Source organism: Ursus arctos, unplaced genomic scaffold (genome assembly GCF_023065955.2).
Source record: "Ursus arctos isolate Adak ecotype North America unplaced genomic scaffold, UrsArc2.0 scaffold_25, whole genome shotgun sequence".
NCBI lineage: Eukaryota > Metazoa > Chordata > Mammalia > Carnivora > Ursidae > Ursus > Ursus arctos.
This window is the reverse complement of record NW_026622930.1, coordinates 34905654-34929636: the sequence shown is the minus strand read 5'-3', so window position 1 is coordinate 34929636 and position 23983 is coordinate 34905654. Positions and strand designations below refer to the sequence as shown.

Genomic DNA, 23983 nt, shown 5'->3' with positions numbered 1-23983 from the left:
GAAAGCAAAGCAGGGAACTACTGGGTAGTGGCTAGATATAACGTTTCTTTCCAGAGACGGCAGTTGGAAGGTACTAGAGTAGGACGCCAATTTTCTATTCACACAGATTACAGTTGATAAGAACAGAGCTCAGTGGTGCATTTTTGCCTCACACGTCCAAGATGTTCCCTGGCACAGAGACGTACTGACCCCAGTGCTACGAGGACGACACTGCGCAGACCCTGTTGTAAAATGAGAACACAGTCTATAAGCTGGACTTTAAAAAGGTTTTGTTTATGATCAAGTCACATTAATTTATTTGTCATGATAAAATACATGAAATCCACTGTTTTCATTCCAAATAGAGGATACAAAACTTTGTAAAATAATGTTTCTGAAGCAAACTCAAAGTCCATAAGGTGGAAGAGTGACTGTTCTGCACAGCCTCCCGGATTTGCCATGTGTTACTCGTGCTTGGAAGATTTCTTCACTGGGCCTTTTTGATTGCACACGTTTTTGAAATCCAAGTTTCTTTGAAACGAGCTTAAGTTCATATCTGATCTAGTCTGACTACATGACTTTATTTGGCACAAAATAGAAGAGTTGATGGCAGTTCGTGTCCAGGGCGCTGGAGCAGTATCTCCGAAGTAATCAAGCGTGGCACAGAGGCACACTGGCGCACAGCAGCCTCTTGCCTGTGTTTGCAGGACGACCGTGACAGTCTGTGGTCCCTTGTGTTTAGGACATCCAGACTTGGGACCGTAGAATCTTACCAGTTTTCAAAAAGTCCAGCCATACGAACATGGCAGTGCAACAGAGAACCATCAGCTCTAGATCTCACTCTTAGGAATTTAAAAATTAATTATAATAAAATACCACAGAGCTATACTTAGTTTAAAACATACAAAGACACAAATTACATTACAAAAATTCTTCATGTGGCTTATCTGACCTTGCTACTAAAAAATGACACTTATCAAGGATCTGGGTTACAACAGTAAGAATTTGCCTGTGCAGATAAACATTAATGGAATTATGCCATTTTCCAGACTATCTTTTTCCGTGATTACTATGTATTTCCTTCAGTTTAAAGTGAGGCCTTTCCATTATGAATTACTTCCAACAATGAATTACTATGTCCTTATCCCCACTCTATTTCTTGTCCCCATTTACGTCTTAGATGATCTACATCAAAGAAATGAAAATGATATTTTCTCCATTGCTTTTGTTCCTTTTCCTATATGTAAACAATATGCTTGGGGGAACTTTCCATGAGGCTGAAATTGGCAAGGTTTTATTCCCTATAATGCCAAAGAACTAATATCCTTCTTCCTAAAGGCTAAAGAGAAGTACTGGTGTTTAAACTACAATAGAAAAGGAATTCCAGCAACATTGCTGTTTCTAGAAAAAGCTGTTTCTAAAAAAGAAGAATTGTGTCAATTAATTATTGAGTATTAAATAATATATGACTGCTTCTAAGACATTCTAGAGTTTACAGGTTGGAATCCTGAAGTTAATAGATTTAGCTATAGAACACATGTAGTTTTCTTTATATGGTTGGTTTTTATTAAGAATACTAAGAGAACTTAACACTTTTTTTCTTAGAGAAGGGGGTGGAGGGGCAGAGGGAGAGGGAGAGAGAGAGCCTTAAGCAGGCTCCACGCCCAGCACGGAGCCCAATGTGGGGCTCAATCTCAGGACCCTGAGATCACAACCTGAGCGGAAATCAAGAGTCAGACACTTAACTGACCGAGCCACCCAGGTGCCCCAAACTTAACAAAATTTTAATACAAATCCTCACAATACCCCTGTGAGGTAGGTATTACTTAATCTACTTTACAAGTGGGAAATCAGAAAAGCAGAGCATGAAATAATAATCTCAAGATACATAAATCAAGAAATTTTGGATTTCTTATAAGGCAGACTGCACTTAACGAGTTCCAGAGTTGTGACAATATGCTAATAGGGACAAATATTGAAACTAGTCTGTTTTTCTCCAGAAAACAACTATATGTAGGATCTGGAAAGAAGGGAAAATTCTAAGCTGATCCAAGAAGAAAATGTCCGTTTAGGATTTGCCTAATACACCGATTAAGGTGCATATAGCATTTCCCATTTGAAGAGTTTGGTAATCATTACACAAACTGTATTATATGGTTAAGATTATAGCTTCATTTTGCAGATGACATGGTCAAAACTAAAGGGTTTAGCTGAAAGAACCTTTTTTATACAAAGTATATTTTCTTAGTAAGGAATCACGTTTTAAAAAAGTACACTCAGGGCACAGCATTCATTAATCATACAACAGTTATTTTAAAAATATGTCTGTTGAATGAATGAAAAAAATTAAACTGGGGTCTGTCCCCACACCATTATTCACTGGCTCTCTGGAACCCACCTCTTGGGACTTTTTTTTTTTTCCTATAAAATGGAGTTAACATTTTTCCACTTCCTAAAACAGAAATAATATTAGGAAGACTAAAGAAAAGGGCACCTGGGTTGCTCAGCTGGTTAAGCGTCTGCCTCGGCTCAGGTCATGATCCCAGGGTCCTGGGATGGAGCCCCACATCGTCCTGGGATTCAGCCCCAGATCAGGCTCTCTGCTCAGCATGGAGTCTGCTGGTCCCTCTCCCTCTGCCCCTCCCTCCACTCATGCTCCCTCTTTCTCTCTCAAATAAATAAAATCTTTAAAAAAACACTAAAGAAAGAACATTTGTTTTGAATTTCTAATATTAAAAGGAACTATATGAATGAGAACAAAAATACAGTTAACCATTACGTTCTTAACACCCAACAAATGGAGATATATTGCAGCTTTAAATTAATGTTGTCTGCCATGGCTAATCAGCCACAGCAAACTCTTAGAATTTTCCAGACTCTGTCCTGAACTGCTGCCCTACCCCTCAACTCATATGCATGCTCAATCCACCCATTAGCTACACATTTCTTGTGTCGAGGACTAATGACTGGGCAAGAAGGAAAGAACAGAGAAGAAAGAAATCAGAAAAATTGTTATCCTAATGGGAAAAATTAAATTTTACTTGAAGAAGGCTAGGGAATATATCCTGAGTAGCCTAAAATACATGAAATCAACGTTACTATTTGTGTTCATCCTATGAGAGGAAATCTTTGAGGGTAGTGTAAATTTGAATAATTGATTGAATGACTTAAGATTAGATAAAGTTCTGACTCCGAAGAGCAACACACTTGTTTTCAACCACTCCCACTCCCAATATAACTGATCCTGTATCAATAGCTAGTTAGATTTCATTCTCAACACATCTCAGTCTTTTTTTTTTTTTTTAAGATTTTATGTATTTATTCGACAGAGATAGAGACAGCCAGCGAGAGAGGGAACACAAGCAGGGGGAGTGGGAGAGGAAGAAGCAGGCTCATAGCGGAGGAGCCTGATGTGGGGCTCCATCCCAGAACGCCGGGATCACACCCTGAGCTGAAGGCAGACGCTTAACAACTGAGCCACCCAGGCGCCCCTCAACACATCTCAGTCTTGACGCCAGGAAGCTTTAGTCATTTGTCTGAGGCAGAAACTCAACTGCCTTAGACAATGCCTGGTGGTTTCTTCATTCAGCCTTCAAGAAAAACTTACATTTCATAATTCATCTAACCTCACTGTTTACCCACAGAAAACCTTTGTGCCCTTAGAATGAGCTAGATTAATCTTTGAGCTCCCTTCTGACTGAACCCTGACACTGTCAGGAGATGTCCTCCAAAGGATGCTGTATAAAGAAGCTCAGAGTTTCTGTATACACTTGATTTCTAAGCCTCACAAACCAGATCTATTAACATGTCTGGGAGGCTTTGAACAGGGCAGCGTACAAAAAGATGAGGCCGTTTCAAAGCCTGTCTCTTTTGTTATTCTTGACTATCTAATCTTTGAAATTTAAACATTTTAGAAACAATTTAGATCTATCCTTTGTGGTGAAGTTTGACCAGCTATTCCCCAGCTACAGAAAGCAGGAGAATCTATCGTTTAGTCCATCAGTTTTAATTTTTCTGGTGTTATAGCTTTATAAGTTTCACTGCTATAAAAGGGAGCTAAGTTTATTCACAAAGGGAAACTATCACGGATTTTAGACATAGTTCTAGGATATTGACTGTATCTACTCTGCTAGTTTTGTGGATCAGAAAAAAATGAAAACTGTGTCATTGAAAAATTACTTTTTCAAGTGATACTTAGAAAATTAACATCAACTCAGGCAGCCTAGAAAACCCTCTGACACTGAGAGTAGAAAGATAATTTATATTTTATCAGTTTCCTCTTTAAAAACTGATGTAAACCTCTGGTCATTAAAAAAAAATCTCAAACTGCTCTTATGGTCTTTAAGAAAATGCTCTAGAGGGGCGCCTGAGTGGCTCAGTCATTAAGCATCTGCCTTCAGCTCAGGTCATGATCCCAGGGCTCTGGGATCAGGTGGCATCGGGCTCCCTGCTCGGTGGGAAGCCTGCTTCTCCCTCTCCTGCCCACCTTGCTTGTGTTCCCTCTCTCCCTCTCTCTCTGTGTCAAATAAAAAAAAGAAAGAAAAAGAAAAAAAATGCTCTAGATTAAGGTAACAACACGGGGTGTTAGCTGATGTAGTTCTATCTGAATCTGTCTCTATGTTTATCTATCTGTATGTATCTTCCTATTTCTCTCCGTAGGATTTTGTTTTAATGTCTGAATCTTCTCCCTTTCTCTCTTTCACTAGAATATTTTTTATTAAAAATGAGGTATGCTCAATGTCAAAAAATAAATAGAAGCCATGTAAGATGCTGCAGCGCTATTAAGTGAAAAGTGATTTTAAAACTACTTATGATTATTATAGCTATGCCTTAAAACAAAATTTGTATACATTATAACATATAGTTACACATTAAAATAACTTTAACTTCCTATATGGCAGGAAATATTTTTAAATAGTCTTCATAGTGGTGTATTCATGTGAAAAATTAGCCAAAAGTGATATTCTAGAATATTCTTTAAAAAATATTTCATTTACTTCATTTTCAATTTGACTTTACTGATTCTACAACTTAGAAATTCTATAAATATTTACTCTAAGGTTCCTACATCGATTTCTGATTTTTTTTAAATATTTTATTTATTTATTTGACAGAGACAGCCAGCGAAAGAGGGAACACAAGCAGGGGGAGTGGGAGAGGAAGAAGCAGGCTCCCAGCGGAGGAGCCCGATGCGGGACTCGATCCCAGAACGCCGGGATCACGCCCTGAGCCGAAGGCAGACGCTTAACAATTGTGCCACCCAGGCGCCCCTGATTTCTGATTTCTAAATTGTGATTTATGAATGTTCATAGCTCTATTTGAAGGTTACATTTTAATAGCCATATGTATGACATATCTTACAATAAGAAGACCTCATATATATAGCCTTAAAATTGTGGATCAATGGTCAAGAAAAAAAGTTAATTGAAGTTGAGAAGGAAAATAATTTATGAATAAAAATGCATGTGAATTTTCTTTTTCAGAATGTATATAAAAATCATGAAGGAGAAACTGCTACTCCACCAGGATAGTGTCCACATTTTCTTGTGTGAGCTCTGACTCCAAGGCACAAGATGAATCTAACTGTTCTTGTGACAAGCGAGAACTTTTCAGGGGGACATCAGACCAGCTGTCACAATACGGCTGGAATCTCTGTGCTAACGCATTGCCAAACCTTTGGCATCGGTTGTATCTGTAAGATTTACCTTTGTGTGTATACATGTGTTCTAGCAATTGGCTTTTTCGGAGAAATTTATGACCACAGATGGAACAGCTGATTTTTCTTTTCCTTGAAAAAGAAAAATTACAGTTTAATTCTACTGGTTCTGTGTCTTTGGAGATCAAAGACACTTGACTGATCTGCAGAGGCTCTGTGGCGCCCTGGTTTGAGTGGTCAGGCTGCTGCTCATTCTCCTTGACAATGAAGGAGCTGAGCCTGCGGCATTCAAGAGCCTCACTATTTTCATTAAGTGGATGCACTTCACCGAGGTCATTGCTTTCCAGAATGGACGCAGGGACACCAAATGGGAGGGATCCGGACACATGGGTATGAAGATGTTGTCTTAGGTTACTACGGGAATCAAAACGTTCCCCACAGTAATGGCATAAGTGTATTTTGATACTGCTTTCGGTGAAAGTGGGGCCCGTCACCTCTGATGAGGGTGAGGGCTGGCTCTGGGGGATCCCAGATTCTGGGTCACATCTCTCCTGCTTGATGGACACTGGGGGCTTCTGGTGCTCCTCCAAGGCCTGGGCGGCAGGATGGGCCCTCTGCTGTTCTGCAGTGCCATCATCCAGCCCAATAGCAAGAGAGAGCTGCAGCTGGGGGTGGTCACCCTGGACAGCAGCTCTGTTGCCGCTGCTATTGGAAGGAGCTTCTTTGACCTCCAGCCCTGGCTTGACAGCTGTTTTTTGGGTCGTTGAGATCTGAATGCCATACAAATTTGAGGACTGCACAGTCTCTGGTGAGAACACTTGATTCATTTCAGTCGCAATGTGAGAAAGGTAGTCGGCGTGAAGAAATCGAATCCCTTCCTCCAAACGACTGTGATCCACAATCTGTTTTGGCCCTTTCCCCGTGTACATAATGTGCAACAAATAGCTGAATATGTCAGGCTGGATGTCAGTTGGTTGTATTTTTATGCATTCACTGTTAAAAACAAAAAAACAGACCCACACAAGATAAAATGACCAGGTGGCCTTTTAGTTAGCAGTATACGGTCTTAGGCTAATGCAATTTCTTCTTAAGAAGTTCAGACTTAGCAGTCTGCCTTGACAAAACATATCAACAGAAAATTAAACATTCATATTACACCAGCTTTACAGCCCAGCAACAAGTCTTCATGTATTCAACCTACTGCCTGAAGTCAGGAAACATACACAGATATTCTGATTAGTTCAACATTTAGTGACTCCTAAGTGGTGTGCACTATACTAGGTGCCAGGGAGGAGAAAGATGATGAATAAAACAGATACCTTCCTCTTTTAAGGAACTTAATAGCCTTTTGAATATATAACCAAAAGAAGTGAAAACATGGACCCAACAGACACCTGTACGCCAATGTTCATCACAGCATTATTCACATTAGCCAAAAAGTGGAAACAACCCGAGTGTCCATCAACAGACGAACGGATAAGCAAAGTGTGGCATACCCGTACGGTGGCATGTGATTCAGGCAAAGAGAGGAATGAAGTTCTGAATGATGTTACAACATGGGTGAACCTGGAAAATGTTTGGTAAGTGAAATAAGCCAGACACAAAAGGGCAAAGTTTGTATGATGCCACTTATAAAAAATATCTAGAATAGGCAAATTCATAGAGACAGAAAGTAGAGTAGAGTTTACGAGGAGCTTGGGGTGGGGTGGCAGAGACGGGGAGTTATTGCCTAATGGGTACAGAGTTGATGTTTAGGATGACGCAAAGTTTTGGAAATGGTTAAGTGGTGATGGTTGCACAACACTGTGAATGTGCCTAATGCCAGTGAATTGTAGGATTAAAATTGTTAAAATGGCAAATTTTATGTTGTATATATTTTACCAAAACAAAAAATATTGAACATTTTAAAAGGATCTATTAAAATTGGTAATATTTAGAATTTAAATTATACTAATCTTATTTTGGCTTCCAAACTATAGTAATATATCTACTCATTAAATCACAAATGAATATAGGTATAACTTTGAAAAACTTTAAAATAAACCCAAGCTCAATTTTTAAATATGAATCTACAATTCAGATCATAGAAATAACAGCATAACAAGAAATCAGGAACACCCTGCAAAATGAGGATAAAGAGAACCCGAGGGAAGTGCTGGATGGCCAGGAACAACGGCACCAGTCAATGGACTTACCTTCCCTGAAGCAAACGTTCCCATCTGCTTCGGAACGCACAGGGTGTCAGATGCTGGCAATCCAGTTCTTTAGTCCCCATATCTCAGGATTCCCTCTTGGGTTTCACTCTTAGCTCTCACCCACCCACTTCCAGGGTCTGTGGCAGGGCTTTTTTATATCAGCACAGAGCTGTGCACTGAGGATTTTCAGTTGCTCCACAGAGATACCACGTAGCAGGCCTGACACCTTTGTATCTCTTGGATTTTGTTTAGCACGGTGCCTGGCATACAGCAGGAGCTTGGGGAGCTGAACCAACTCAAAGCTCTTACAAGACTGATGTGAGGGCACTGTTTCTATTCTAGTTCCTACATTGACACTACCCATGACATGTCCCCCACTCCAACCTCCTCTCCACTTCGTGCCATGCATTCCAACCGTTCCGATCTGTTTCCTGAACGTACTAGCCCGGTTCATATCTGCCTATGTTTTCATGCACTTTTTCCCTCTGCCTGAAATGTACCTTCTTGCATTCCTTTGAAATATCCAAAAAACTCCTCCTGATCCTTCAAGATCCAGGGCTTCTGTAAAGCCTGTTCCAACCTCCCCAAAATAGGGCTGCTGACACTCCACTCTACCTTGTACAGCACTTCTATTAGAGACGCGTCACAGTAATTCTTGATAACAGAAGCCGACAGTGCAAAGCTCTGTTCTAAGTATTTTAATATTATTAACCCATTTAATCTTCTCAACACCATGGGGTGAGTATACATACTATGCCAATGTTTTACAGAGAAGGAAACTGAGGCACAGACAGATCAATTACGTCGCAATTGTTTTCTTTACATGTGTTCTCTATTAGACTATGAACTCCTTGAGGACAGGGAGCATTACTAGCCTGTTACTAGGGTCTAACAGAGTGCTGACCTGTAAGTACCCAACAAATATTTAAATGAATGAACAGGTAAATGAAAGTGTGTAACTGAGACTAGACTCCTAAGTATCTCATACAAGGTCCTTTAAAAAAACATACAGAACTCTATCACCCTCAACCTGGGATGGATTAAAGCTATTCTTTAAGAGCTCAGAATCTGACTACGAATTTCCTGCCCACTCCCTACATACCCATCGTGTTGGGATAACCCTCATTCAAAAAATCAAAACACTTCTTGAACAAAGTATTTGAAACAAATGTCTTTTGAACTGTAATATGGACTATAAGGGTAAAATTATGACATTACACCCTTGCTATGAAAGTGTTATAGAATAGATATCGACAGCTTAGTGGGTCGGAACATAGATCTTTAAGAGCACAGATCTGCATTTGAGGATAACTTACTAGCTGTATAATCTTGGAGGGGCCAGTTCCTTGACTCAGTCTCAGTTTCCTTTTCTCTAAAATAGTATGGATAACAGTAGAATGTACATTAGGTAAATACTTAGTGCTTGGGTATGGAATAAGCCTTCAATAACTTTTAGCTATTATTGTTTGCATTTTTATCTTCCACCATGGATCCTACACACTGAGATGAATTACTGGATGTGCAAAATAAATAAATTAATTAATGAGTTAATTAATTTTATTTCTTAAAGTGACCCCATAACAAAGCCTCCCCCAAATGATATTACAATAAGGCTTAGCTATAGCACATTAAAAACTCCTCTGACTTACAAAAGCACATCCTTACCTTGTTTGGTGAATAAATATCATCTTGAAATAGTTAGAAAAAGCAGCAAGCACGGCTCTGTGGGCTTTGAAGTAAACATCTCCAATGGCAACTGTGCAATCACACAGAAAACCAAATTCTCGCTGCATGTTCAGCTGCTGCAGAAGGACAAGGCTATGGCTAGCTGTGTCCATTGTGGCTCTGAGAAAAAGGACAATTTTTTTTTTTTCACAAACTTAGCTACAGTTCACACAAACCTACAGAGTACAAGGAGGCCTAAATTTAAATGACATTATTCAATAGTTTTTATACTGTTAATTTCACCCCAAACCTAGCTAACATTAAATCCTCTCATTATAAAAATATCAATTCTGCTAAAACTGCAAAATATGCTCTTTTTTCATCCGGTAAGAAGGTAGCTTGGTATGAGTGACACAGAAGCAAAAGGAAGACCTGTCCTTTTTCGATCTATGTGACCACGTTTCTAGTCCTGTTTCTTCACTGGAAGATGGGAATGAGATACTGACCCCTTCCTCAGAGCTAAACGAGGTAAGTTATGTGAAAAGCACTTTGTAATGGAAACTGCTATTCAAATGTTCGCTATAACTGTTCATAACGTATCACCGTCCTGGCTGGGCTGGCGCTGTCACTGCTCCGCGGGGGTCCTCTGTGTGCTTAGGGGACACTGGCCTCCTAACTATCGTACAATATGTTTCGGACACGTATCAGTCACAGTATGTGCAGGAGCCCTTAAAATAGATACCAAGCCCCATCCCCTGATTTACATGGGGCCCGGGAACCCAGCGGAAAGAGCATCCACCCTGATATTAACTGGATTCAGACACATAGAAGCATGGAGGCCCCTGAAGGAACAATAGAGAATGGGACCACTGGTCTGGGGAGAAATCAGGCATGAGGAAAAACATGCAGAAGAACTGTGGCAGAGAAGTCTAGCGTGAGCAGCAAGGGCATTCGAGAGTGCCAGACTTCCAGGCAGATGCGAGGCTCTGCTTCACCCCAACTGTGTAGACAGCCCCCGTGCCTTAAGGAGAAGGCAGCTGTGGTATGAAGGGCATCACTGGCCAGCTGGGAGAACCTTCTCTAAAAGAGCAGTTTCTTAAAAAGAGAATGAAGTGTCCTCACTAGCCAGAGACCAAAGTCTAAGGAGGTCATTGCCCAGAGTGTGGGGTGAGCTGTCTGGAGGTTGGCCACAGCTCGGGCAGCAGACAGCTGAGTGATCAATAATATAATAAAACTAGCTAACACTTACAGTGCTTCCTGTGTGTCAGGCACTTTTCACTCATTTAGTTCTCAATATGACTATACCAGAAAGGGAATATTTAGTGCATCTACAGATGAAGAAACTGTACAAAGAGTTAATTTACTCAAGTCACACTGCTAGGAAGTGGCAGAGCAAGGGACTCAAACCTGGACACTGGGCTCCAGAACCCAAATGTCCTCCCTTTCCACTTCCCAGAGAGAACATGACCCACAAACTGGAGATGCCTAGGGAAAGGTCAGGCATCAAGACACCTGGGAAGCCTCAAGAATGTTTGGAGAGAGGAATTAGGGAGAAACCCAGATTTCCTGCTGCTTAATTTGCTTACACAAATCTGACACAGAAACAAATACTTATTAATGGATAAAGTCTAGGCTATAACTGGTAAACAAAAAGGTAATTATTACCGATAAAAGGTTAAATCTATTTTTATTAAAACTACATATTTAGGGGCGCCTGGGTGGCTTAATCGTTAAGCGTCTGCCTTCGGCTCAGGGTGTGATCACGGCGTTATGGGATCGAGCCCCACATCAGGCTCCTCCACTGGGAGCCTGCTTCTTCCTCTCCCACTCCCCCTGCTTGTGTTCCCTCTCTCTCTGGCTGTCTTTCTCTCTGTCAAATAAACAAATAAAATCTTTTAAAAAAACCTACATATTTAATCTACTGATATGAAATAATATCCAAGATATATTAATTAAAAAAAGCAAAGCATAAAATTGTACAGAGAAGACTACTATTTATGCAAAAGGGGTGGAGTGGTTATTTTTAATTTATACAGAAATATATTGTTTATGTACACATCTCTGGAAAGGGTCAAAGAAATGAGTAAAATGTTTACTTCTGTGAGGGAAACAAGGGAGCAGGGTAGGGGATTTGTACTGTTTAAACTTAAATCCTTTTTTTTTTTTTTTTTTTTTTGAGAGAGCAAGCGAGCGAGCTGGGGGTGGGGAGCAGAGCAGAGGGAGAGGGAGAGGATCTTAAGCAGACTCCATGCTGAGCGTGGAGCCTGATGTCAGGCTCCATCCCAGGACCTTGAGATCACAACCTGAGCTGAACTCAAGAGTCGGATGCTTAACCAACTGAGCCACCCATGTGTCCTGAGCTTAAATCTTTTTATTGAGGTTTAACGTCGTAAGTACATTCCAACATGTATTCCTTTTCCCCTCACTTCTAAAAATTATGAAGTATTTCAGACAAATAGGTACAGAGATCAATGTGACAAACGTGCAGCCAGCCAGCCACCCCCGAGCACATAACGTAAACATTACAAATGTGGTAGAGACCCCCTACCATCTCTCCCTCATTCTAACTACCCATTACCTTGCCTCCGAAGGTAATCACCATCCTGACTCTGGTGTTTATGACTGTCTTATAACATCGTCGTGTTCTTACTGCATCTGTACGTATCCCTTAAGAAGGTATGGTATTATTTTGCATATTTTAAAATTTTATATAAATAATATTGTACTTTAAGAATCCTGCAACTTGCTGCTTTTAATTCTATTCATACGTTACTTTTTAAAATTCTACTTACTCAAACATTAAGTTTCTCCCAAACCTCCCCCAATTAAAAAATAAATAAAAACAAAACTCTTACTCCTTACCATCTCATTTTAAAAGCCTTTAAGCCATAATGAAATGAGAAGTAACAAGATAACAGAACCTACAGAGACCTGAGCCTAAACCAAACTCCAAATTGTTGAGTATTGTTCCACAAGGCCATTTAACTAAAAGTCACTATTTATTGTATTTGCTGCATAACCTGGATTCTAAAACACCACGAATTTATTATAGAGAGGTTTAAAAACCAAAATAAAACTGCTAGAGATTTCACAATGTGAAAAACATGTCTTAGATTCAATGAAATGGTTCAAATTGAAATTAAACTGGGCTTACAAATTGTTAAGAGAAAAACAAAACAAACCTCATATCATAAACATTTTCACCAGATCTATCTACATACATATACATATAGTACATTAGTATAATGATCTATTGAACCACATGGAAATGAGAAAGGGCACACTAAAAAGCCACATATACAAAAATCTTGTGGTTAAGTGGTCTATGAGTAACAGTTAAATTCTTCATTTAATGAACACGTTTTGAAGAGAAATTTAATAAAGAAAAAATTATTTGAAAGCATGCATTATACAAGGCCTTGGGACAGAAGAAAAATACATGCTGCAACCAAGAAGACTGCGGGCTAACATGCACCCCAATGTTTACAGCGGCCGGGTCCTCAATAGCCAAAACACGGAAAGAGCCCAGACGTCCACCAACAGATGAATGGATAGAAGAATGGAATGTTACTCAGCCATCAAAAAGAATGAAATCTTGCCATTTGCAATGATGTGGTTGGAGCTAGAGAGTATTATGCTAAGCAAACTAAGTCAGTCAGAGAAAGACAAATACCATATGATCTCACTCATATGTGGAATTTAAGAAACAAAACAGATGGACATAGGGGAAGGGAAGGAAAAATACAATGAGAGGAAAACAGAGAGGGAGGCAAACCATACGAGACTCTTAAGTATGGGGAACAAACTGAGGGTTGCTGGAGGGAGCAGTATGGGGTAACAGGGTGGTGGGCATTAAGGAGCGCACTTGAAGGAATGAGCACTGGGTGTTTTATGCAACTGATGACTCACTGAATTCTACCTCTGAAAATAATAATATAGTATATGTTAATTAAGTTGAATTTAAATTAAAAAAATTTTTAAAGAAGATTGCAGGCTAATAGGGAGACAAAACATGAAAAGTTGTAATTATGATATGACGTAAAAAGTGGGAAATGTCATAAGATCAGTTCAGAGAACATGCTATGAGGGGGAGATAAATATCAGGCAACCCAATGAAAAATAAGCCTTCTGAACTGGATTTAGATGAACAGACAGAAGGTGAACATAGCATTCCAGGCAGGAAAAAATACAATGAATAAAATTACAGGGAGGAATGTGAATATATAGGTAACTGAAGAATTCAGCTTGGCATAGAAAAAACAAAAGTGAGTAACAAGAGATGTGGTCAGCTCACACAGGGTACCGAATATAAAACTGAAAGGTACTCCAGTGTTTGAAATGAATGGTGTTAAGATGTTTTTGCAGGAGGGTGAACAGTAGTTAAAGCTTGGACTCTGGAATTAGGTTGGATTAAAATTCCAATTCTGTCATTTAGCTGTGTGATCTCAGGAAGATGCTTACCTCTCTGGTCCTTGGTTTTACTTGTAAAATATGGATAATAACAGTATCTACCTCACAGGTTGTTACATAGATTTAATAAGATAATGCATATAAGCACATAGGAAGAGTGACGCCCACAGTAAGTGTTCAGTAAATACCAATCATCATCATCATCACCATCACCAGGCCTCTGAGTCAAGACTGCTCTAGTAGCAATACATAAAAAAAAAAAAAGATTAACAAGGGAAAGGTATGGAAAAATAAAGACCAGCAAGAAGTCCACCACAACACCCAAGTAATGGCAGAGGGAATGAAGGAATACAAGAGATACACCAGATGTAGAACTGACATGACTTGGCAGCCAGAGTAGATGTGGCCTGCCACAGAGAAGACAAGGTCAAAGGCAAGTCTCAGAATTCCAGCGTGGGTAACCGGAAGAATTCATTCATCCCTTCAGGTCATATTTGCAGAGTAACTATCATGTGTTAGGTATCAATATAAAGGCAGGGTCCCGGAACTCCAGAGAAGAGGCAGAGAAGCCGGCTTCATAAAAGAGAAGTTTCATTTTGGATACGTGAGTTCGAGGTGCTCACTCCAGGACATCTGAGTAATGTTTAGTGATCAATGGAGACACTATGCAGGACTGGGGCTCTAGAGATCAGGGCTAGATAGGGAGAGGAAGTCCTCTGTAATTACACAGGAGTGGATGGGACTATTGAGTGAAATAAGAGGGAAAAAAAGCTAAGAATGAATCCTCAACGCAGAAAAGACACAAGAAGAGTAATGGGGATTGACTCCAAAATGACCCAGAGGCTGGGTTTGGCAGGGAAGATTTAAAGCAAGGGGCTGTGAAGGAAAGGCAAGAACCTGGGCAGGGAGTGGTCCACCAATGGTGGAAAGTACTGCAGAGAAACATGGGGACGAAGCCTATTATAAACACCTCAAGCGTGGTGACTAAGATTCCTAGTGACCTCTGACAATAGTCTGGGAAAGCAGCAAGAGCAAAATATCTCACTGCAAGCGAACATTAGCAGAGGCCACAAAGGATAGGCACAGATAGGATATGACATTGATGACAGGGAGCTCCCAGAAGACTTTCAGGCTGAAGAGGGGTGGAATCTCCAGAAGCCAGAAGGAACACAAGCAAAAGTTTAAGTGTGGCAGTTAGCCATGGAGAAGAGAGGGATTTCTGACAGTGGCAGGGAGACGGCTCAAGTGAGGAGAGAATCTGAGAGTACTCCGCAGATGGCTTCAATTCATACACTATGAAGTCAGTCCATACGCAGAGCGAAGAGCTGTTTAGACCTTGAAGGAAACCTAGGGTAACAATGCCTGATGCTAATATATAGTGATGAAGTTTATACAAAACTTTCACATAAAATAATTTTTCTGTTTCAGGGGTGCCTGAGTGGCTCAGTCCGTGGAGTGTCTGGCTATTGGTTTCCACTCAGATTGTGATCTCAGGGTCATGGAATCAAGCCCCATGTCAGGCTCCACACTCCTCATGGAGCCTCTCTCTAAAATAGATAAATGAAATCTTCAAAAAAAAAAAATGAAGGCATAAAAAGAGATTTAATAAATTTTTTTTTGTTTCAGATGAGGTACTTTCTATTAAGCTACAAGTTCACTGACTCTATCATTTTTGTTAAACTCATTCAGTGAGTTTTTAATTTCAGATATATTTCCAGGTCTAAAATTTTCATCTCATTCCTTTTTAGTTTCTATTTCTCTGCTGAGATTTCCTATTTGTTGACATTACCACTTTATTCTGCTTTACATTCTTGAGCGTAGTTATAATAGCTGCTTTAAATCTTCCCTGCCAGTCCCAACCTCTGGGTCATTTTGGAGTCAATCCCCATTGATTAGGGTGATAGTTTCCTGTTTCATTTTGGACAATATCCTAGACATTGTGCTTACTGTGGTAAAGACTCTAGATTCTGTAATATTACTTCCAAAAAGTACTGATGTTTTTGCTTTGTTGTTACAATTAACTTGGCTGGACTTAAACTCCAAATTCTGCCTCCCGTTTCGTTCAGTTGTTTTGGCTGTTGGTGTGCTGTATGGAGGCTCAACATGTGTAAGTTTAGGGGTTGGCAAGAGAGTCAAGCTGAATCATACACAGTATTTGGGGTTCCCCCAGCATCCTTTCCAGGATTTTTCTTTTCTTTCCAGCTGTGTGGTCACTCTAAACTCTGTCTTCTTTTCTTCAAGCAAGTAAGATTACAGGTTATTAACCTAAGTTGGGCCAACTCCTCCTGTCACCAACTGGAGACTTCTCTCACGATAAAAGCCATAAAAAATGGAAACTCATCCGCTGTTGTTCCATTCTTCCAAGTGTAGACTTCATTCCAGTTTCTGCCTGATTTTTGTCACTTTCAAATGCCATCTGGTAGTTTCTAAAGTTTTTTTTTTCAAGTTTATACAGTTGGACCCTTGACCCACATCAGTTTGAACTGCATGGGCCCACTTATATGCAATTTTTTTGGATAAACACAGTATAGTACTGCACATGTATTTTCTCTTCCTTATGATTTCCTTTTCTTTTTTTTTTTTAAAGATTTTATTTATTTATTCGACAGAGACAGAGACAGCCAGCAAGAGAGGGAACACAAGCAGGGGGAGTGGGAGAGGAAGAAGCAGGCTCATAGCGAAAGAGCCTGACGTGGGGCTGGATCCCATAACGCCGGGATCACGCCCTGAGCTGAAGGCAGACGCTTAACCGCTGTGCCACCCAGACGCCCCTCTTTTTCTTTTCTTTCTTTCTTTTTTTTTTTTTAAGTAAGCTCTAGGCCCAACATGGGGCTTGAACTCAGAACCCGGAGATCAAGAGTTATACTCTACAGAACCAGCCAGGTGCCCCTTCCTTATGATTTTCTTAATAACATTTTCTTTTATCTAGCTTATTTTGTTGTAAGAATACAGTATATAATACATGTAACATACAAAATATGTTAATCGATTGTTTATGCTATCAGTAAGGCTTCCAGTCAATAGTAGGCTATTAGTAGTTAAGCTTAGGAGGCTGGAGAGGGGGTTGTCAAGTTAAATGCAGATATCTGACTGTGCAGGGAGGTTGGCTCCCCTAATCCCCACACCGTTCAAGAGTCAAATGTAGTTTCTAGTTCAGAATTGTCCCAATAAGAACTACTCTGCCATTATTACCCTTTATCAGTTCTAAAAGTGCTGGCCTCAAGATCCACTTACACTCTTAAGAAGAGCATTAGGGACTGCAAAGAGCTGTTGCTTATGTGGGTTGTATTTATCAATATTCACCATATAAAAAATTAAAAGTGAGACATTTAAAAATTTTTAATTCATTTAAAATAACATTAAACCCATTATATATTTAAACATAAACTTTTTTTCTAAAAATTAACCACATATATTTTGTAAGTGGGAAGAGTAGCATTGTTTTATATTTTATAGTACTCTTTTAATACCTGGCTTTAAAAAATACAGCTGGGTTCTTTGCTTCTGTGTTCAATCTGTTGCTACAAGTTGTTTTGATTCAAGTATATTAAGAGATTTTGGCCTTGCAAAAGCAAGAACCTCGTAGATCCTGAAAAGGTTTCAGGAACCTCTGGGGGTCCGGAGCCACACTTTGAGAATCTCTGCCCTATGCTATCTTTTCTTAATCCTATGAGGTAACAGAGCAGGTACGATATTAGTTCCATTTTATAGCTGAGGAACCATAGGCTCAGAGAAGGTGGGAGAGGTACCCTAGTCAAAAAACTAGCCATTAAATGTGCTGGTAGTACTTCAAGTCTGACTTTTAACTCATGCCCTTTCTTCAAAATCCCCATCTAAAACTTTTAACGTATATATGATGGCAGATTTTGCAAATATATTGAATCGAATAAGGGGAAAATTTTTCCAAGTTTATAAAATGAAACGAATTCAGATATGCTTAAAAGAAAAAAAAACCCACAACTTAGATACATAATAGGTTCACTCAAACTTCTTTGTATAATAATAGACCTTTGAGGTTTTAAGGCAACACAACCAGATTTTATGTCAATACAGCCAATCCATCACAAAATTATTAAAAACATTTTCTAATATAACCTACTTTACAAATTTATTAGCAAGGTTTTTCATATAGCCTTTGCTCATCATTTCTTTGACCATCAATATTATTTTCTCTAGTATGTGGAATAGTTAAAGCTTCCTAGGCATACAGAAAGATCTTAGAAGTTTTATTTAAGAATTTTGGGTGGAGGAGCACTTGGGTGGCTCAGATGCTTAAGCATGTGCCTTCCGCTCAGGTCATGATCCTGGGTCCTGAGATCGAGCCCCACGTCCGGCTCCCTGGTCAGTGGGGAGCCTGCTTCTCCCTCTCCCCTCTGATCATGCTCTCTCTCTCTCTCTCAAATAAATCAAACCTTAAAAAAAAGAAAAGAATTTTGGGTGGAAATTTTAGGATGTGAGAGAAGTTGCAAAAAAATAATTTATCATTTTATTACATTTACAAATACAAGAGCCAAAATAAAAGTGCTTCATCTTAATATGCTATATCTATTAACGAAGTGGTATTTTATACTGTAATAATAGAATTAGTATTGATATTTAAGAGAGACTACAAAACCTAGTTTACTAACTAAATTGCATTAACTCTGGATTAGCTCAAACTAAGTAAACTAGAACAGCTTTATATCAGTATCCATTGTTGTTTAATTCAAAGTTAACTTGATATTTAACATCTTTTGATTTTTACTTATTTAAAAAAATCTTTTGTATTAGTTAGACTGGACTCTCAGATCTATGGTAGCCAGATGATGTCCTGGAATACACAGCTTTTCATTCTCTCAGGCTGTAGAATCTTTAATAAAAATGGGACAAAAGGAGTAAGACATCTGTTCCTGTAGAAAATAAACAGTCTTTAGATTTTTCTCTGTGGTTCCTACCACTGTGACTTTATTATTAAATTATCATTAAGACAAGGAGACAGAAAAGTTGGCAGAGGAATATGTACAGCTTTTTTGAGATACTTACCCATGGCTATAAATACAAAGGTAAAAGCAGAAATATTAAAAGTACCACGTGATAACAGACTTTATACAATGATTTTAAGTTTTTAATGGTACTTTCACATGATTATGGAGGTTTAACATTTTATAACCTAGAGAAAGAATGTTTGCAGAGATCATTTTATCATGGAATAGTAGCTCTTATCACTGACTGTACTGCAAAACTTTCAATGCAGAGTTGTACTGATGCCTGCGTCCTACTCTAGACCAAGCCAAACAGAATTGCTGAGTGAGCCTCAGATCCTTTTTTAAAAAGCTCTCCAGGTTGTTCTAATATGATGCCTCAGTCAAGAACCACTGTGTTAGAAGGGAACCAAGGAAACCGAAGAGAATATTTCACACTGTAAAATTACAGAGAAAAAGAAGCAATTTTACAAGAAATGCTCAAAATGTGGGAATTATACCAATTACATTAAATGAACAAAAATCAACTATTGTAATTCCAATTGTAACTTTAAAAAAAAAAAGTAGCCAGATCTGAAGAAACAAAAGTGCTCTCAAACCAGTAAATTGGACACTGGGGGAAGAGGAGGAACATACCATTTTCAGACTTCTTCTAAAAAAGTATTGAGGAAAAAGAGGTATTTACTCTCACACACCATTATGCCTATTTTCATAACATCTGAAGATGATACGGAAATCGCAAATCTGAAAATATTGAGATAAAATGTGCAGTAATTCTAGGCATCTGCTTACAAAAATCACTGAAAATATTAGAGAAGAGGGTAGGAAGCAGACGTGGTCGATGACACAGGAAGAGCAGTTATGCTCTAGAAACCTTTAACGGAACAGGGAAACGTTAGTTTGGGGCCTGCCTGTTGCCAGCCTACTACATCTCTAACCATCTAACCAACATGTGGGATGCCTGATAAAGCCGCAGCACCAGGCAAACAAGAGTGCTAACACCAGTGAGCGCAAATTGCTAGTGAACCTTAAAAAAATCAGACCCTGTGAAGGAAAATAAACAATTCTTCTTAGACCACCAAAAAATAATACTAATGACTGCATTTCTGAAAGACAAAATAAGGTACTCAAAGGACAGTCGGAAGCTGGATAACGACAATGCTAGTATAGACCTAGAATACAGTACAAACAAGAATAATTATAACTTCTGAATATAGGTGAACCAATACTTCCTTTGCCACAGAATGTTCCACAAACACGTTATCCAGATGGGTTAATGAAGCCCTTTGCTTAAAGTGCCTAGAGTTTTTCACAAAGAACAAAAAGTCATTGTACAGTTGATATGTACAGGTAAGAAATGATTTAGAAAAATTTCAAAAATAACTAACAATAATATAGACACTTTTTCTTCAGATAAGATTAAAAAAAAGAGAAAAATTCCTGCAATTAAAGGGAAAGCAGATGTGTGAATAAATTCAATTACTAATCCTGAAACTGATGTTTGTTTCAAATACTGTCCTCTTCCTCTACTCTCCCTAAGCGAGTTCAAGTAGCAATATCTTTCCTATCCTGGAGGAAATAATACTGTTCTAGTTAAAATAGCTACTATTATAATGAGTAAATACTACATGCAAGCACTTGTACTAAGTGCTATGTACATTCTTTTAGTCCTCACCTTGATCATGTATTATTTTTATTTCTATTTTACAGATGAGGAAAAACGTGGGCTTTGAACACACAACTAGGGGCGCCTGGGTGGCACAGCGGTTAAGCGTCTGCCTTCGGCTCAGGGCGTGATCCCGGCGTTCTGGGATCGAGCCCTACATCAGGCTCCTCTGCTATGAGCCTGCTTCTTCCTCTCCCAGTCCCCCTGCTTGTGTTCCCTCTCTCGCTGGCTGTCTCTCTCTGTCAAATTAAAAACAAAAACAAAAACGAACACACAACTAGCAGATAGTATAAAGTGAGGATCGAAAGCTAGGTCTGACTCCATAACCTGCACTGTAACTATAAATTGGAGTAGTACTTTTCTTAGCGTTCTCCTCTCAAAGGATTGAAGTTCACATGCAATTTGGAATAAATAAGCAGAAAGGGGGCACAGGAAGTGGTGTGCAAGTACTTTGTAATTTATCAAGATAAGAGCACCTGCACTGCTTTTTTAAGACAAGAAAAAAACCCTGCAGTAATATAAAACCCCCAACTCTGTTCTGGCCCTATTATTACAAAAAAGTACAAGTTTTTCTTTAAGATGGTCAAGCACCACCTACGGGCCATAGTAAATAAATCACTTTGGTTCAGTGGTGGGGAGGGCATTATGCAACACTTCCCAGCACTGCCCTTGCCAGGATATTTTACGGCCAAGACTCCTGGGCCCCTCCTCCCCAGCTAGACAGCCTGGCTCCTGCGCATTCCCCTCAGGAGATAGGGTGGAAGCACACAGCTCCATTTTCTAAGGCAAAGAGGGCAGCTGAAAGTCCTGCTCAGCCTCTCTGGGCAACCACAGGCGCCAATAAATCAGCCACAGGCGATTCTCTCATCCCTTTCCTGGCTTGAAGTGGTAGCAAGATACAATGCAAAAGTGCACTGACTGGACTTGGGAGATAAGTGATCTAGCCTTGAATTCTACTGCAAATGACAGCATCATAGAAGCCAGGTAAATCTCTGATTGTTTCCTTGTTTGTATCATAGAGACAAGACTACCTCCTGTTTTGTCAAGTACTCAAAATTCATCTATGCAAGTGGCTAGCTACTGCAGGCACTCAATAAGCAGCCAACGACCTGAGCAGAATCCATCTCCACTACCTCCAAATAAGACATTCAGGGAAGGGCTGGGCAAAAACATAGAGCAAGTCATGTGAGGCCCCTCCCTGCTTTGTTGCTGACCATCCCTGTGATGTTCCACTCCTTCCTGATAACCTCCCAGCCATCAGAACTAATCTATGCCGAGTGCTATGCCAGTATCCTGCTCCCTATTAAGGAACTGATTTCTGATAATGGATAGATTACCCTTAATCAAAATGTATCTAGATTGCTAAAGAGAACTTTGATGCCTTAACCTAAGGAAGCAACCAGTGCTGCAAATGTTGGTTATTCTTACAGAGTAGGGCTGAATTTTGGAGGAGACCGGCTTTGAGCCCCAACATACATCACAGGCAATCTATTCCACCTAAAGATAATGCCAACCCCATTCCTTAAAATACCAGAGCTATCACACAATGGCCAAGCCTGGTTTCTCAATAATCTGCATCAAGCCAAGTATAATCACCTCTGGCCGACTGTCTCTACAGTGAGTGAGTTAAACTGGCACTGCACTCCTGGTGTGGTGGAGAGCCCAATAATCAAGGGCTGGAGCCCTGGAGTCCAGTTACTCAAAAGGTGTAGGGCTTCGATCAAGCTACACGTTCCTTAGGCCGGGTGTCTTCATCTGTAAAACAGGGATGAACTAGATTTCCTGTAAGGCCCCTTTCAGCTTTAAAATCTGTCATCCCAAAGTGTACTTTACACACTTGTCAAAATCCTGTGAGAATCAACAGTTTTGCCAAAAAACTTGAGTCTCAAGAGAATGAATGCCAAATGTAATTTCCTGGGGGGAAATGGGCGTTACTTTATGAAACATGTTAGCGGCTGTCAAATTCCAAGTACAGCGCTGGGTGCTGCCTAAGTAGCTTGATTTCTCCAAATAACTAGTGCTAGGGAAGCAGTTAAAGATCGGGCAAACTTTAAAAAGAAAAACTGGATTTACTCAGAATGAGATTAATATAATCTGAAAAAAGGAAGAAATGAATTATGGAGGAGGAGGAACTTCCTGCCCTAGAACCGGGGTAATCACAAACGTGGGTGGGGGAGAGGACAGTGGCCGCAGCGTCTCTGTTTGCACCATGAGACCCGCCCACTTGTGAGAAGGGTTAGCGCGGCCGCTCGGGGAACGCCGCGAGCCCGTCGGGGGTTCCCGCGCGGGGTCAGGCCCCGGCACCCGCCTTCTGCGAGCAGCGAAAGGCGGCTCTGGGCATCCTCGGCCCAGTGCTCACTCGCGGTTGCCATTTTCCTCCTGTGCCCTGATTGACATGTCAAACGGACCAAAACACCCCACTCCCCAGCTACTTGCATCTGTCCCGCGACCGGCGCAGCTGCAGGCCACCGCCCCGGGCGGCTCGCGGCGGGAGGGACTGAGCCCGGAGCAGCCCACAGGGGCCGGGCCGCGTCGCTTACCCAGACGCCGCCGCGGCGGCCAGCCTGCTCCTCCGTGCGGGAGGGGCGGCTCCCGCGCCGCGCACGTCACGCGGCGGCGCCGGCTCACGCACCCCGCGGCCCGCTCTCGCGCGGCTTCCCGCGCCTGCCGCCCCACGATGGGCCCACGTGACCGCGCGCTTGGTAGCCGGGGAACGAGGGGCGCGGGGGCTGAAGTGTGCGTGCGTGCGTACGTGCGCGCCCGCCCGCCTACTCAAGTGGCCCGGCGGGGGTCGGCCAGCGCTCGGGGTACCTCCGCCACGGTCCTCAGTCGTGACACTGTAGGCGGAAGCGCGGAGACGAGCCCGAGCGTCACAGGCTCCCCACACACAACCGCGTGACCCGGGGACTTTCCCCAGGGTGTGCAAAAGCACAGCACTGCCTCACTTCGGGCGTGGGGGTGGGGAAGGATGAGCCCGCGTGTTCGCGGGGAGAGGGGTGGGGGCGCGGGGCCAAGGAGGCTGAGCTGCTGGAGCCTGGGAGGGGAGGCGGGCTGGGTGGGGTGGGGCATGGCGGGGGAAGTGACTCAAGGCCAGAGGCGGACAGGCCCATGGCTGGCGGAGTGGGGGGAGCGCGGGGAATGGGCGACCCTGGACCGACTGGCGGCGCACGGGACAGGGCGAGGGTGCCGGCGCCCCCAGAACGCCAGGGACGAACCGAGAGGGAAGGCCCAGCTACTGAGCACTCCGGGACAGGGGTCTGACATCTGGACGGAGTGGGAAAACAGCATCCTGCCCTTGGGGAGTCGGGAGGAGCCCAGTCCCATCCAGCTGTGCAAACAGGAGGAGGAGGAGGTCCCAAGCCTACCCTTGGGAGAGGGGCGAGAGGGGTGGTAAAGCCGCCGCCGCGCCGGCCCCCGCGGTGCGGGTTGCGCCAGCCTCCCCGGAGCCCGA

The 23983-nt window shown here is 41.4% G+C and overlaps 2 protein-coding genes across 7 annotated transcripts in view; one reads left to right on the top strand and one right to left on the bottom strand.

Moving 5' to 3' along the window:
* Nucleotides 1-267: 267 nt before the first annotated feature.
* On the bottom strand, nucleotides 268-23982 carry ZBTB25 (zinc finger and BTB domain containing 25). 5 transcript variants are annotated; one of them, XM_044379718.3, is made up of 3 exons: nucleotides 23898-23982; nucleotides 9496-9675; nucleotides 268-6628 (listed from the first exon to the last, which is right to left on the bottom strand). In XM_044379718.3, exons 2-3 carry the CDS (start codon nucleotides 9666-9668, stop codon nucleotides 5494-5496), a joined length of 1308 nt encoding a protein of 435 aa, XP_044235653.1. In that variant the 5' UTR covers nucleotides 9669-9675; nucleotides 23898-23982; the 3' UTR covers nucleotides 268-5493. The 5 variants fall into 5 exon arrangements, with proteins under 5 accessions (XP_044235653.1, XP_044235652.1, XP_026342662.1 ...); XM_044379717.3 differs by lacking the exon at nucleotides 23898-23982 and adding an exon at nucleotides 22969-23443; XM_026486877.4 differs by lacking the exon at nucleotides 23898-23982 and adding an exon at nucleotides 23073-23443.
* Nucleotides 21276-23983, top strand: part of ZBTB1 (zinc finger and BTB domain containing 1) — a 32126-nt gene continuing 29418 nt past the window's right edge. Inside the window, exon 1 of one of the 2 annotated variants that reach the window (XM_057318585.1) lies at nucleotides 21276-21516. The gene's annotated coding sequence lies outside the window, so the exon portion shown is untranslated. The remainder of the gene's footprint in view (nucleotides 21517-23983) is intronic. The other variant, XM_057318586.1, reaches the window with a different exon arrangement.